The sequence below is a fragment of the Oncorhynchus gorbuscha genome, linkage group LG26, assembly GCF_021184085.1.
Source record: "Oncorhynchus gorbuscha isolate QuinsamMale2020 ecotype Even-year linkage group LG26, OgorEven_v1.0, whole genome shotgun sequence".
NCBI classification, from domain to species: Eukaryota; Metazoa; Chordata; class Actinopteri; order Salmoniformes; family Salmonidae; genus Oncorhynchus; species Oncorhynchus gorbuscha.
The window spans coordinates 23,679,600-23,696,499 of record NC_060198.1 but is presented as its reverse complement, the minus strand read 5'-3'; the positions used below and the strand labels follow the sequence as shown (position 1 = coordinate 23,696,499).

At 41.7% G+C, this 16,900-nt stretch overlaps 1 protein-coding gene across 1 annotated transcript in view; it reads right to left on the bottom strand.

Moving 5' to 3' along the window:
• The window catches only part of LOC124015339 (deleted in malignant brain tumors 1 protein-like), a 46,288-nt gene that overhangs the window by 18,035 nt on the left and 11,353 nt on the right, over positions 1 to 16,900 (bottom strand). Inside the window, exon 8 of the mRNA XM_046330523.1 lies at positions 9,740 to 9,929. Within this exon, the coding sequence (XP_046186479.1) occupies positions 9,740 to 9,929 (190 nt within the window). The remainder of the gene's footprint in view (positions 1 to 9,739; positions 9,930 to 16,900) is intronic.

Below are 16,900 nucleotides of genomic sequence, written 5' to 3'. Positions count from 1 at the left end.
TCACCTTATGACATCCAGTGGAACAGTCACTTTACAATAGTGCATCTAAATCTTAAAGGGGGGGGGAGAGAGGGAATACTTATCCTATCCTAGGTATTCCTTAAAGAGGTGGGACAGGCTGCACACACACACACACACACACACACACACACACACACACACACACACACACACACACACACACACACACACACACACACACACACACACACACACACACACACACACACACACACACACACACACACACACACAGTGGTTAGCAGCCCCACTGACTGCACCACACTGACTGGATGCAGGTGTTCACCCTGCTAGCTAGCTAGTAGGAAAATCATATGAGGAGCTAGCCATTGGTAAAACAAGGGGCTTTAGGAATGCATCTGAAGAAATAGATAATGCTGCATCAAGCATGGAGCCCCTTTACAACTCCCACAGTTCCTTTCGGAGAGAATAATTGTTTTTTCTCTTTTCTTAGATGAACTATAATATCATTCAAAGCTGGAGATTGAAATTGGAAGCAATCAGTGAACTTGATTACAGAGGTGAAATCAAACGGAACACAAGACAATTTAGGAAATGAGGGAGACACTGAAAAACACTGAGGTCTTAGTTCCAGTGGTCTGACTCCTTAAGTTCCTGACCTTAGTTCCAGTGAAGGGAAATCTTAACGCTACAGCATACAATCACATTCTAGACGATTCTGTGCTTCCAACTTTGTGGCAACAGTTTGGGGAGGGCCCTGTCCTGTTTCAGCATGACAATGCCCCCGTGCATAAAGCGAGGTCCATACAGAAATGGTTTGCCGAGATCGCTGGGGAAGAACTTGACTGACCTGCACAGAGACTTGACCTCAACCCCATCGAACAACTTGAGGATGAATTGGAACACCGACCGCAAGCCAGGCCTAACCGCCCAACCTCATAAATGCTTTTGTCCCCACAGCAATATCGAGTGGAAAGCCTTCCCAGAAGAGTGGAGGTTGTTATGGCAGCAAAGGGGAGACCATCTCCATATTAATGCATAGGACTTTGGAATGAGATGTTTGACATGCAAGTGTCCACATACTTTTGGTCATGTAGTGTCCCTTCAGGAAACACATGCAACATGTGGCAGAGATTTAGGAGGGATTATAATCTGTTGTAAAGAAGATCTTTCAAATTATACCACAGCAGAGAGAAAAATAAATACATACATTTGGCTAAAGACAAAAAGGGAAATTGTCCACTCAGATCGAGACATTTAAATGTGTGCGACATCTAACAAATATATTTTAAAAAAGTGAAAATAAAGAAATAAAATACCTAAGTAAAAATGGGTTGGCAAAGAATGTTCAACTGCAAGAACACAACCCTGGCTCTTTGCAACCAACAGGCAGAATATATGTAATGCACTGTTGCAGTTTATCGTTGGATTTCTTGTAACGCTTCTTAACAGGACATTAGATGCACCTGCGGGCTAAACTATCTTTTGTGTGTTTTTTGTACAATATATTTATTGGCATTTATTTTCTTACAATTTAACAATCATCACAATATGACACAAGATAAAGCCCGGTTATTCCTTCCACCTACACAAAACGCCATGCTACATGGGGGCACATCGTGCAAAACCCTTCCCTCCCCAACACAGGAACACCCACCTCCCTCCCCTCTACCGGTATTAGCTTCACGCATTAACAACAAAAAAAGAAAGAGAATGACCTTCACATTCCATGCTAGAAAATAAATGATTCAACACAAAAACAAATAATAATATTATATTAATGAAGAAAGTAGTAATGAGGCAGCTAAGGTGACATCTCTAGAAACTACTGAAAGTCCCCCCAGACATCAGTAAATTCAAAGGGTTCATTATCAACTGTATGTTCTTTTTTCAGATAGAATATAAGAAGTTAGTTATTTTAGCCACCTCTGCTCGCCCTTCTGTTTGTTTACAAACTTCATTCCATCTATTCAAAGCGTTTTTAAGGAACGGGTTGTTTATGAGACCTAGCAAAGCTTTAGGTGGGCTAATAGAAGGTATAGATGGCAATGTAGCAGGGGCCAGACACTCCTCCTCTATCTGTCTCCAAGAGGGTGAACTTGATGTTGTATCTTGTCATACCCACACAGCCTTTAACTGAGATGCCCAGTAATACAACTGGATGTCAGGTAGAGTAAGTCCTCCTCCTGAGTATGGTTTGCAATAAAGTTGTGCGTTTCACTCTGGGGGGTTTCCCTTCCCACAGAAATGAAGAAACCTCCATATTAAGTTGTTTGAAAATAACTTTGGGAATAGGAAAGGGCAAGGTTTGAAAAAGGTACAAGAATTTTGGTAATATATTCATCCTCTGTAAAACTTCAAACAGGTCGTTCAATTCTATGCGGTCAAAAGCCTTTTCCGCATCTAATGAAGCCGCCACTACAGGTTCTTAGTCATTCTCTACATAATGCATAATATTAAATAATCTTCTGATATTATTAGGAGATGAGCGGTTTTTACAAAGCCTGTTTGGTCAACCAAGTCCGGAAGAACCTTATCCAGTCAAAGAGCTATGAGTTTCGCAAGGTTCTTATATGAAGTGTTCAATAGAGATAAAGTCCAGACCTGAATCCAATCGAGAATCTGTGGAAAGACCTGAAAACTGCTGTTCACAAATGCTCTCCATCCAACCTCACTGAGCTCGAGCTGTTTATCTGAAATATCTGGCTGAACAAAGAAGTGGTCCAAACTACACTAAACAAAAATATAAATGCAACATGTAAAGTGTGGGTCCCAGGTTTCATGAGCTGAAATAAAAAATCCCCAAAATGTATTAATTTCAACTTTTGTGCACAAATTTGTTTTCAAAGGAGGAATGGGAAAAAATTTCAGTCTCTCGATGTGCAAAACTGATATACCCCAAGTGTCTTACAGCTGTAATCGCAGCAAAAGGTGGCGCTACAAAGTATTAATTTAAGGGGGCTGAATAATTTTGCACGCCCAATTTTTTAGTTTTTGATTTGTTAAAAAAGTTTGAAATATCCAATAAATGTCGTTCCACTTCATGATTGTGTCCCACTTGTTGTTGATTCTTCACAAAAAAGTACACTTTTATATCTTTATGTTTGAAGCCTGAAATGTGGCAAAAGGTCGCAAAGTTCAAGGGGGCCAAATACTTTCGCAAGGCACTGTATTTCTCTCTTTGGATTGGTGGAATACATCTCGTTATTTTAATTATTTTTTTTGAATATTCATAGAGTGTTGTTGATGTCAACCGCCTGTATTCAATAGAGAGCTACTATGCTACTATCCTCATGTCATTAATATGCATAGCCATCTCAGGAACTCCGACCAAAGTTGCCGGGATGTCACGTGTCGTACATATATCAGTACACTTGTAAGGACCTAAACGTTACCAAACTTCTATTCGATCAAATAAATCTTATGTACCAAATAAGCCATTACATTTTTTGGTTGTTCACCAAATCGACATGCTCATTGACCTTCATACAAAAACTCCTCGATTAGTGAGCAACAAAAACTAAACAACGCCACCTGCTGGAGAAGACACATTTTTGGGCCCAGTTTATCACTCTTCCTTCGTCTCTTCCTCTCTGTCTTAATGACTAATGACCTTGACATGTCCATCAAACATGCAAGACATTATGGAATTGCTGCTAGTTGAGCATACTAAGGGCAATTAATCCAATTGATAGAGTTTAGGTTCTGGTTTTAAATTTAGGGGTGGTTTATCAGATTTTTTGTCCTCTTGTATGTGGCAATCAATCATTTTGGAAATAAAGGAGGAATACTGTTAAAGAGAAAGATCTCCCTATCAAAAAAGGGAAATAATCTGGAAACAGCATTTTTAAAACCTCTATAAATTCCAAGAAAAATGACTTAAAATCCACCACACATAAATCAGTAATAGAACGATTAAAATAATTTGAAGTAACAGTAAGAGATTAACAAAACCAGCTGGACAATCATATTACATTCTCTAAACTAAATGATAAAATAAAGGCCCTTGAGTGGTAAAGCCTGTGTGCTAGACAGAATTCAAACAGCGATGCTGAAACATAGCAGCTATAAGCTGAGAGGCTATTCTCAAGCTGTTTTATTAACCTACTGATGAGGGTAGGCTACTTTCCTGAGATCTGGAGCCAAGGCTTTATCACACTTATATAAAACAACGGTGACAAGTTTTGACCCTAATAACTATAGAGGCGTCTATGTTAGTAATCATTTAGGAAGGGTTTTCTGAGACATCACAAATGCCAGAATTCCGGCCTTCTTAAGTGGACACAACATTTTCAGTAAATGTCCAATGGGGTTCTTCCCTAAACAACAAATCATATACAGGTATATACCCTTAGTGAGGTCAGGCACTGATGTTGGGCGATTAGGCCTGGTTCGCAGTCGGTGTTCCAATTCATCCCAAAGGTGTTTGATGGAGTTGAGGTCAGGACTCTGTGCAGGCCAGTCAAGTTGTTCCACAGCGATCTTGACAAACCATTTCTGTATGGACCTCGCTTTGTGCATGGGGCATTTTCATGCTGAAACAGGAAATGGCCTTCCCCACACTATTGCCACACATTTTGAAGCACAGAATCGTCAAGAATTGCATTGTATGCTGTAGTAGTGGTAAGATTTCCCTTCACTGGAACTAAGGGGCCTAACCCGAACAATGACAAACAGACCCAGACCATTTACAGTTGGCACTATGCATTCAGGCATGTAGCATTCTCCTGGCATCCACCAAACCCAGATTCGTCCGACGGACTGCCAGATGGTGGAGCTTGATTCATGACTCCAGAAAACACGTTTGCACTGCTCAAGAGTCCAATGGCTGACACTTGGCAATGTGCATGGTGATCTTAGGCTGCTCGGCCAAGGAAATCCATTTCATGAATCTCCCGACAAACAAAGTTATTGTGCTGACGATGCGTCCAGAGGCCTTTTGAAACTCGGTAGTGAGTGTTGCAACCTACGACAGACAATTTTTACACACTGCGTGCTTCTGCACTCGGTGGTCCCTTTCTGTGAGCTTGTGCGGCCTACCACTTCGCGGCTGAGACGTTGTTGCTCCTAACTAGATGTCTCCACTTCACAATAACATCACGTACAGTTGACCGTGGCAGCTCTAGCAGGGCAGAAATTTGACGAACTGAATTGTTGGTAGGTGGCATCCTATGACGGTGCCACGTTGAAAGTCACTGAACTCTTCAGTAAGTCTACTGCCAATGTTTGTCTATGGAGATTGCATGGCTGTGTGATCGATGTTATACACCTGTCAGCAATGGGTGTGGCTGAAATAGCTGAATCCACTAATTTGAAGGGGGGTCCACATCCTTTTGTATATATAGTGTATTTGCCTGATTTTATAGCCTTTACATGCCATATGGAATCATTCTTAAAAATTCTAATTGGTATAGGAGGCAAGGTATATGATATTATTCATGGGATTTATAAGGGAAACAAAAACAAAATAACACAATTATTTAGTCAGGACAGAGGAGTAAGACAAGGTTTCAATATTCGTCCAACCTTATTCAATATTTATATAAATTAATTGGCTACCATATATTACAATATACATCACTGCGACTCAACTTAGAAGACAAAGACAAAGTTTCTTTTATAAGCCGATGACTTAGTAATCATGTTACCAACAGAATAGGGGCTACAACAAAGCCTGTCCTTTCTAGAACAGTATTGTGAGGACTGGGCACTATCCATTTTAATATTCACCATACCAATGTAATGATCTCTCAGAATAAAATCCAGATCTCAGGAAAGTAGATAACATTTCACCCTAGGTGAAACAATTCTGAAATGCACCACCAACTATACTTACCTTGGTCTGTCTACAAACTCTGTCATAACTCCAGTCCTTCTATATGGCAGCCTAATGTGGGACCGGAATTTTGTACAAATATTCTAGGTGTATGTAAAAATCCCCCAAACCTAGCCTGAAGGTCAAAACTTAGGAGATTCCCCCTAGCACTCCAAATTAAGAAAAGAGACACCAAATTCTGGACTCACCTAACACACTGTGATCCAGAATAATCATCAGAAGGCTTTCTTATGCAAACACACAACCCAGAGAGTGGATCTTTAGAGAAACTGTCCCAAAAGCACCAGCTAAATTCAACCAATTTCTCACGTTACCTGTGTAACAGTATAGCTTCCGTCCCTCTCCTCGCCCCTACCTGGGCTCGGACCAGGGACCCTCTGCACACATACAACAGTCACCCTCGAAGCATCGTTACCCATCGCGCCACAAAAGCCGTGGCCCTTGCAGAGCAAGGGGGAACAACTACTTCAAGGCCACAGAGTGAGTGACGTCACCGATTGAAACGCTATTAGTGCGCACCACCGCTAACTAGCTAGCCATTTCACAATGGTTACACCTGGATGTCCTTTTGGTGGGGGACTACTCTTGATACACGTGGGAAACTGTTGGGCATGAAAAACCCAGCAACCCCCCCCCCCCTAGTAGTTTTACTAGCTCCAGTACGACTGTGGCTAGATACCGCTGTCAAGGGTTCCAGTAGTTTTACTAGTTCCAGTACGACAGTGCTAGATACCACTGTCAAGGGTTCCAGTAGTTTTAATAGTTCCAGTACGACAGTGCTAGATACCACTGTCAAGGGTTCCAGTAGTTTTACTAATTCCAGTATGACAGTGCTAGATACCACTGTCAAGGGTTCCAGTAGTTTTACTAGTTCCAGTACGACAGTGCTAGATACCACTGTCAAGGGTTCCAGTAGTTTTACTAGTTCCAGTACGACAGTGCTAGATACCACTGTCAAGGATTCCAGTAGTTTTACTAGTTCCAGTACGACAGTGCTAGATACCACTGTCAAGGGTTCCAGTAGTTTTACTAGTTCCAGTACGACTGTGGCTAGATACCACTGTCAAGGGTTCCAGTAGTTTTACTAGTTCCAGTACGACTGTGGCTAGATACCACTGTCAAGGGTTCCAGTAGTTTTACTAGTTCCAGCACGACTGTGGCTAGATACCACTGTCAAGGGTTCCAGTAGTTTTACTAGTTCCAGCACGACTGTGGCTAGATACCACTGTCAAGAGGCAGCGATTTGGTAGTTCCAGAACGACTGTGGCTAGATACCACTGTCAAGGGGTAGGGATTTAGTAGTTCCAGCACGACTGTGGCTAGATACCACTGTCAAGGGGTAGGGATTTAGTAGTTCCAGCACGACTGTGGCTAGATACCACTGTCAAGGGGCAGCGATTTAGTAGTTCCAGAACGACTGTGGCTAGATACCACTGTCAAGGGGCAGCGATTTAGTAGTTCCAGAACGACTGTGGCTAGAGAGTACTGTCAAGGGTTCCAGTAGTTTTAGTTATTCCAGTACGACTGTGGCTAGATACTGCTGTCAAGGGGCAGTGTTTTAGTAGTTCCATTACGACAGGAAAATACCATACTGTATTTATTCCCATCCAAGATCCCATTGGCAGATCCAGTTTCCAAACGTTAATCAAGGATCAAATCTATAATTTTTATTTCAGCCTGAGGGTGTGGAGTTTTACTGTGTGCTTTGTGGCTGTCGTGTGGCTGTTGTATGTGTGTGTGTGTCAGAAGCCAAATTCAGTGCAGTCTGTTCCTAAAGCAAATTCATCATTCTAAAAAAGACATACCTGTTAGTGAGATCAAAGGAATTCATTTACATTTCACCTGAGGCTTGGAGGACACTGAAATAAGACTTCATGAAGTGAACTTTATTAAACCATTATGTTTTTGGCAAATAATTACTTGTTGGACCCACTGATTTAAGTTGTGTAATTCAGATTTTTTTGGTCTGTCAATATAATGAACACATTGTTAATTTAAAATAAATATAAAGGTGATATATTCACGCAGACTTTGTGTCACATGAAATTTTACCTGCAATACAACTGTACATAAATATGCCACCGACCACCTCGATTCAGTCTTATGTTGCAACATTGAACTTTTTTTCTCCTTTCTTTACGTTGGATAAAAGTACAGACTCAGAGACACAAAATAGTATATCCCACACTATAGTTGAGGAACAATGGGAAAGTAATTTGAAAGTTAATAAACTTGTAATCGCACGTTATAGAAAATGGTCGTTGAATGTTTTGGCACACCTATTGGAGAGCTCTGCTTTCTCTACATCCAGTAGCGGACTGGCCACCGGAAGCACCGGGAGAATTCCAGGTGGGCTGGTCAACCTCTGGGCCGGAGGGCCGCCTGCCTTATACATTTTTTACTACTAACAAAACATTTGGTAGAAGGTTGAGCGAGATGGGCCAACCCCCCCTTTCCCCTAGGCCCGTTGGTCTATTCCAAACGAACATCTATGCAACCCTTAGCTCCGTCCTCTTTGTCTCGCTCACACTCACATTGACACTGACAGCTTGAAAACTAGCTACAATAGAAAATGGAAAAGCAGAGTAAAAAAAACTAAGGGTGGGTTTGAAAAGTTAACAATAGAGTCAAAAGTCTTCACTCAAATGCAAGTAAATGTAAAACACTAACCGACGTATTCGGTAGTAGTACTAGTACAAGTGCCACTGACGCTAACATCGAGAGGAAGATGCCACAACCCGGTTCGCGGGTAAAAGAGTAGACGGTGCAGACGAATTGGTAGATATGTGCATAAATGGGTTACAAATATAACATATTAGAATTTATGAGTGAAAGGCAAATACTATTGGTCAGCTACTGCTGTGTAAATGTACCAGAAAGAATGAATTGAGGTAAAGACGTACAGTAACTGGGTGTTCAAACCGGCTAGCGGGAAAACTCAAATTTGACGCCTAGCAAAGCTCTGAATGCCTAGATTTCGACGGTCCTGTGGGGATTGTGGAAAATGGCAATCACTTGAGTATCAGTGATTTAAAGTTGAATCATTTTACTTAGCTAAAATAAGCATTTTCATCTGATTCTGATTGCTTTTGCCTAGTCGTTCTAAACACTAAATTGCATTAGACATATACAAACGTTAATTAGCTCATTTTATTTCATGTCTATACAGCCATTGGTTGCAAATAGTATACATATTGTAAAACCAATCAAGTCTTTTCCCTCTCAAATTCATATTTTGTGTGGGACATTATGGCTACAGTGATTTGCTAGCTCTGATCCTCATCGCCACGGTTCCCACCACTTCGCCTCTTACTAGACAACGCATTGAAATCATCATACCAAGAGTCCGGTGTGAACGGCGAGTAAACCCACACAAGCAAACATGTTGTGTTGATATGAAATAGTGGGGCTGCTGCTGTTTTTGTAGTGTTTCAAAATTGTGCCTTTATTAGTTAATGTATATACTATTTTATTAATATCCAGGTTGATGATAGGTCCAGTCCAGTTAAAGTGGAAGTGAGCATTGAGGTTGATGACAGGCCCAGTCCAGTTTCAGTTGAAGACACAGTCAGAGAAGGCCAGGATGCCAGACCAACTTTTGATTATTTCAAGAGACCCAAGCCTGAAGACCTAAAAACATTTTTTTGTTTCCACTCTATGCAGGAATCAAACAATTCTGTGGTCCAGAGAGTTTTCTGTTTTAAAGATAGCACCAATCGGATATAGCTGTCATACAATGAGGAAAGCCATGCGTTATACTGTTCAATTTGAAAGTCATTTGCGAAGCCTACCGACAACATTATTTTTATTCGTGGAATAACAGATTGGAAACATGTTCACCAAAGGGTAGAGGAGCGTTGGAAGAGCAACATGCACAGAAGTAGTGCTCAGGCATTCTTTTTAAGGTCCTCCAAAGCAGACAGTCTGCTCAGTGGCAGTCTGCTCAGTGGCAGTCTGCTCAGTGGCAGTCTGCTCAGTGGCAGTCTGCTCAGTGGCAGTCAGGTGTCTGCCCACATAGAGCATGTACGCAGGAGAAGGCAGGTGCTGGAAAGTGTCATAGACATAGTGAAAGTCATTGGCAAGAGGGGGCTCAGTAACAGGGGGATGCAGTCTGAGGCCGTGTATACATTAGAGGACACCAGTGTCAATCACGGTAATTTCTTGGAGTTGATAATACTGCTGGGAAATGTATGACGTCTGCTTGAAAGAACATCTCACCGAATGCATTGAGAAAAGCAAGAACCTAAATCAGTCTGGGGCAAGAGGGAGAGGTTCTCTAATCTCACTCCTCTCAAAAAATATGGTCAACAACATTCACACAATGCAGAGCATTATCGTAATAGTGAAATTGAGTAAGCTGGAATGTTCTCTCTCCAGATCGACACAACTCAGGACATAACTTCTCAAAACCAGTGCTCTGTCATTGTGAGATATGTGACAGACGTCGTACAAGAGAGGCTTGTGGCTGTTGTGAAGTGTGAGGCATCCACTGGACAGTACTTTGTCCAGTTGTTGACAGATGTTGTGGATAAACTAACATTGCCTCACTCTTCACAACAGCCACAAGTGCATTGGCAATGCTACGGATGGAGCATCCAATATGCAGGGCAAATATAAGGACTTCTCTCCTTTGTTATTCTCAAAGTCCCCCAGTCAAGTGCATGTATGGTGCTATGCACATGTTCTTAAAATAAATGTTCTTAGGGATAGCCCACTTTAAAATAGCCCACTTTAAAAAAATGTTCACCTAAAATGATATACCCAAATCTAACTGCCTGTAGCTCAGGCCTTGAAGCAAGGATATTCATATTCCTGGTACCATTTGAAAGGAAACACTTTGAAGTTTGTGGAAATGTGAATTGAATGTAGGAGAATATAACACAATAGATCTGGTAAAAGAAAATACAAAGAAAAAACAACTGTTTAGTTTCTTCTACCACCATCTTTGAAATTCCAATGGTGTCCAGAAGATGGCACCAGTGTATGTGTAACATTTCAGATAGATAACTTGAAGTATGAGCGAACTTCACGGCATTTAGTTTGAAGTCACCCAGGTACATTTGGGCAAATTGTGAAGGAGACATTTGCATTCAAATTACATTTTTCTGCAAGAATATCACCAAATCTGTATACTTGGACTTTGATTTAGTTTTCCAGTATTAGTAGCCATATAATAAGTTCAACAGTTGCAAAACAACCAGTTTTCATAACTTCATAACTCTGAATATTCTTAAGATTTTTGTCCAAAAGGAAAAGGCATGCTGTTGCAAAAGGTTAGCAGCTACATTTTGCGACAGATACAGGGTTTCCGTATACTCCCGTAAAGTCCAGCTCATCTAGCTAGCCTTATGCTTATTTGACAAAGTTAGAGTCGATCAAGTGGAGACCACCCGCGTCATCTGCGTGCCATGAAGGTGTCGCTCTCTGACCAAATTTGGTGTCCTATAGGATATACTACACCCCTAATGATATAGTGAAGTCTGGTTACGTTCTAGGATCTCTGAGGAATATATACAAACGTGATTTGACTGGTTGAAACAAGGTTTACGGTTAGATTTCACAAATTTCTTTCTTTGTAAATTGAACGAGTGGAAATACAAAATCGATCGTGCTTGCTATATGGACCTTTTCAGGATATGAAAAAGGATGTTATCTAACAAAACGACACTTCATGTTATCTCTGGGACGCTTTGGATGATAAATCCGAGCAAGATTTCAGAATGTAAGTACACATTTCACCTTCACTGTAAATTGGACAGTGCAGTTATATTAACAAGAATTTAAGCTTTCAGCCGACATAAGACGATTATATGTACCGACATTTGTTGCTTCTCTAAAATCTGCGATCGTGACACAAGGCGCTGCATGATTTACAACTGCCCTGTTGACGGAACGCCTATCCCTAAGAAGTTTCTGGTTTGTCTGACACAACCGAAATTGTCTTAGCAAGTGGGTCACTGTTTGCTCTCCTTAACAACATTGCTGTGTTACTCCGTGAATCCTACCAAAGGATGAAGTGTGGGAGAAGAGCCAGGACACACGACACAGACGCCTATCTCCAATCGAAGAAGCACGCTGGTGGGCTAAGGATAGTGCTTTGAAGAAGGTCTTTGGATCCTTTGGAAAGCCAGACCAGGGTCTCTATTTTGAACTACTCCTCGCACTATTAGCCATAGTGTATCAGCCAATGACTATCTTTTTTACTCCAGGCTTCAGGTGATGTAGATGAATCATGACGGTTTGTGCTGCTCTCTTACAGGTTCCGTTCTGTTTGGAGAGGTGTTCAACCACTGTTTTTTAGAAGGTGTACTCCCATGACTTAAAGCCAGCCAGCTGACCCTGAGCAACAGTTAGACAGATCTGTGTCTCAGTGAGTATTATGGATATTTTAGAATCTCTTTTTTTCACTCTAGGCTTCATGTGATGAGAGGTTGTTCAATCATGACAAATTCTGTGTGTTTTTATAACAGCGTGCAGCGTGTTTGTGTGTGTGTTCTGCAGCCTTTTTAAAGTAGTACTGCAATAGTGATCAATGGTTGTGATTCAGCTAGGTGGCTGTATTAGGGGCTGGTCGTGTGTGTGCGTGCGTGCATTAGCAGGGCAGCCGTGGGGGAGTATACAGGGGCCGGTTCTGGTGGGCCGGTGAGGGCATGTGAGGCCATGTGCTAAACAGAGTGAGTAAGGTAGTGTAGTAAACAACCAAAGAGTTCAAGACTAAAAGAGCTGAAATGAGCAGCCTACAATAAGGAAAAACTCGACTAGATAAAAACACACTTTATCTAGTCCTTGGCCTGTATCCTAATCTGACTTTGATGCAGATCATGTTGTTCTTCACATTACCGTCTCTGGTAAACACACTCTATATCAAATAAAATCTAAGTTTATTTGTCACATGAACAGGATACGTAAAGTGTAAACTGTACAGTGAAATGGTTACTGGTATATTTGCATAGTGGCAATATCAAAAATAGAAAGTGTCCAGATGAAAATTTGGTACAACTATTTTATAATTATTAAATTACGCTTACCCAGACACACTTGTCTAAACTGATTGGCCATGTGAAAGAAATGCTATAACCACCCCTCAGCCACATCTATACTGAACAAAAATATGAACACAACATGCAGCAATTTCAAAGATTTAACCGAGTTTCAGTTCATAGAAGGAAATTAGTTAATTGAAATGAATTCATTAGGACCTAATCTATGGGTGGGTCAGGGAGGGCATGGGCCCAGCCACTTGGAAGTCAGGCCCACACGCTGGGAAGTCCCAGTCAATCAGAATGAGTTTCCCCACAAAGGGCTTTATTACAGAGAGAAATACTCACCAGCGCCCGCACTAGGCATGTACACATATTCATGAAATACATTAGATGGACATAATCACCCCAGACACACCTGGCTAACTTGATGGGTCATGTAATGATCTGGTGAAGTGGAGTCTTTTGTTTAGACATGTAGCGATCTAGCAAAACAATTCACCATAATTTCAACCCATACTACTAGCAATACAAACAGATTGTCATAGCTGGCCACCATGCATGAAATGCTGTAGTATGAATATGCAGGTAGCTAAAGCTAACCAACCAGGTTCAATGTTAACTAGTTAGCTCAAATTATCCTATAACTAGCAATGCAAATAGATTTCTGAGATACTAATACTATTACTACCCAAATCATACATGTGTTGTTTGCTAGCGAGCCAGCAAGCTAATGTTCGCTAGCTAGCAAACAGAACGCTTTAAATTGCAATGAAAACAACTTTCGGACAAAATGTGAAATGTATAATATGTGAAAATGAGGCTAGACTCTTACGTATACACAGTGCATTCTGAAAGTATTCAGATCCCTCAAGGGCTCTGGATCTAGTAGGTGCCCTTCCAGATACATTAAAGGACTACAGAAGTGAGGATTACTTTGGAGAACTATGGAAAGAGGTAGGAGAGATGGCAGAGCACTGCAAAATAAGTGTACAAACAGTGTATAAAAGACAACCTAAAACAAGCTCAAGATTTCACGACTCATTGATGATGAGCCCTGTAGGACAGAAAAATTGTGTCCCAAGAGATGGTGAGAGCTTCCAAAGAGCTATCTTTTATCAGGTGCTTGACAGTCTCACAGCTGAGCTGCCGAGGCGTTTTTCAAAGAAGAATCGCAAGATAATGCAAGGGGTCCAGACTCTCAACCCAAAGAATACAACATTCTTGAATGGGGAGCCTCTGTTTGCCTTTGCAAACATGAGATTCATCAAACCAAGCGGCTTCTTGATAGGAGAGAGAAAAGTGGAAGGGACTTTCTAGTGAAGTAACCCTTTTGGACCTCACTATCTGTTACATTGAATTCTAGTGAAGTAATCCTTTTGGACCTCACTATCTGTTACATCGAATTCTAGTGAAGTAACCCTTTTAGACCTCACTATCTGTTACATTGAATTCTAGTGAAGTAACCCTTTTGGACCTCACTATCTGTTACCTACCTCTTCCCCATACTGTTTTTATTTATTTACTTTTCTGCTCTTTTGCACACCAGTATCTCTACCTGTACATGACCATCTGATCATTTATCACTCCAGTGTTAATCTGCAAAATTGTAATTATTCGTCTACCTCCTCATGCCTTTTGCACACAATGTATATAGACTCTCTTTTCTTCTACTGTGTTATTGACTTGTTAATTGTTTACTCCATGTGTAACTCTGTGTTGTCTGTTCACACTGCTATGCTTTATCTTGGCTAGGTCGCAGTTGCAAATTAGAACTTGTTCTCAACTAGCCCTTCTGGTTAAATAAAGGTGAAATAAAAAAATAAAAAAACTTGTCACATTCAGGACTTTAACTTTGTAAGGACTGTGCTTTTGAAAAAATGTTTCTGTGAAAAAAAAACAGTGTGGCTCGCTCAAATGCCGACTGGACGTTCTAAATAAGCATTCTAATTCATCCGGTTTGATCGTAGCTCCAGGGACCATACTTTAGAATGACCACACCCGTTTGCTGGTAAGTGAGAAAAGTGTTAAAACAATCAACAGCTCATTTTTAAAAGAAGCTAAGGATCCTCTGTGGTCAAATCATATTCTCTGGTGTAGTATTTGTAATGATGTTGTTCATTTCTGTACAAGAGACAAGTCATTATTAGGCCGTCATTGTAACTAAGAATTTGTTCTTATTAATTGACCTAGTTAAATAAAGGTCAAATACATTTAAAAAAAGATACCTAATTTTCTCAAATGTCATTCAATTTACTTTAGGGTAAGCTTATCTTCCCCTAGCCGACTGGATGCGCCGCCCATGTCAACATCAATGTATGAGTAGCCGGTGTATAAAAGAGCTGGCTGCGAGGCTTACAAGGCCAAGTTCAAATGACAACATCAAAATAGCCTAGATAGCTGACCCCAAGCAAACTGTCAGGTTCTGTCTCTGCTCAATGCTGAGAGAAACATACACAGGCTGGCAGCTTCTCGCCAAGCAAATGTCTGCATGTTCCCAAAGCTAGCCAATCGATACGCTAAACAGCTGTTGCATTTTAATGCGGGATTGGAATGATTTTAGCCATTTGTTTTTTTGCAGCCTACTTTTATTTAATTTTTATCTTGAGCTGTACCCAGCTGACGCGCCTGCCTGTGTTACACTGTGGTCCTGAGCAGAGACATTAACATAATCTTCTTCATCATCATCACTGTTCATTTTTTCACGAGACCCCACAGAAACACCCTTTCTTTGAGTGTTTCCCTCCCCGTTGTCATAGACATCCTCTGATTTCCCACAGCTGTGCCCTTTCTCCTCCTCATTCTTCTTTTCCCTCTTCCCTCTCTCCAGACCTCTCTCGTAACAGACGTTTTCAAAAGTCACATAGTTCTCTCCCTCTTCGTTGTCCTCCCCTCTGTGTCTGTTGTCAGTACCTGTTGCATTAAACATTTGCTCATGAATATTCGCAAGAACAAACTCAAGGGAATAAAAAAGCCTTACAAACAAAATGATATCAGCAAAAGTCTTTGGGACAAATTTGAGTTTACAGTGTGATGACATCACTTACATTCTCTCTGGTCAGTCTCTGTAGATGGCTTGCTGCTCCTCCTGGTCCTCCTGCTGACGAGACAGATTGTTATGCAGGTGAATGAGGACCCAAAAGCGACTTGGCGAAAACAGAGTTTTTAATCCAGTAAAGTTACTTTACAAACAAAAGGCATAATACTACTCGTAATGACGAGAACAGACTGGAGACTTGATCAAGAACTGCAGGTTGCCTCGGGAAGGCACTTGAACGTAGCAGACTCAGACACCTGCTCACCACGCAGCATCTGAGGGAAACACGACACGACAGGGCAATACATAGACACAGCACGGTGAACAATAGACAAGGATCCGACAGGACAGGAACGGAAAACAAGGGAAGAAATAGGGACTCTAATCAGGGGAAAAGATAAGGAACAGGTGTGGGAAGACTAAATGATGATTAGGGGAATAGGAACAGCTGGGAGCAGGAACGGAACGATAGAGAGAGGAGAAAGAGGGAGGGGGAGAGAGAGGGATAGAAAAAGGGAACGAACCTAATAAGACCAGCAGGGGGAAACGAACAGAAGGGAAAGCATAATGACAAGACAATCTAAGACAAAACATGACAGTACCCCCACTCACCGAGCGCCTCCTGGCGCACTCGAGGAGGAATCCTGGCGGCAACGGAGGAAATCATCAATAAGTGAACGGTCCAGCACGTCCCGAGACGGAACCCAACTCCTCTCCTCAGGACCGTAACCCTCCCAATCCACTAAGTATTGGTGACCCCGTCCCCGAGAACGCATGTCCATGATCTTACGTACCTTGTAAATAGGTGCGCTCTCGACAAGGACGGGAGGGGGAGGGAAGACGAACGGGGGTGCGAAGAAAGGGCTTGACACAGGAGACATGGAAGACAGGATGGACGCGACGAAGATGTCGCGGAAGAAGCAGTCGCACAGCGACAGGATTGACGACCTGGGAGACACGGAACGGACCAATGAACCGCGGAGTCAACTTACGAGACGCTGTCGTAAGAGGAAGGTTGCGAGTGGAAAGCCACACTCTCTGGCCACAACAATACCTTGGACTCTT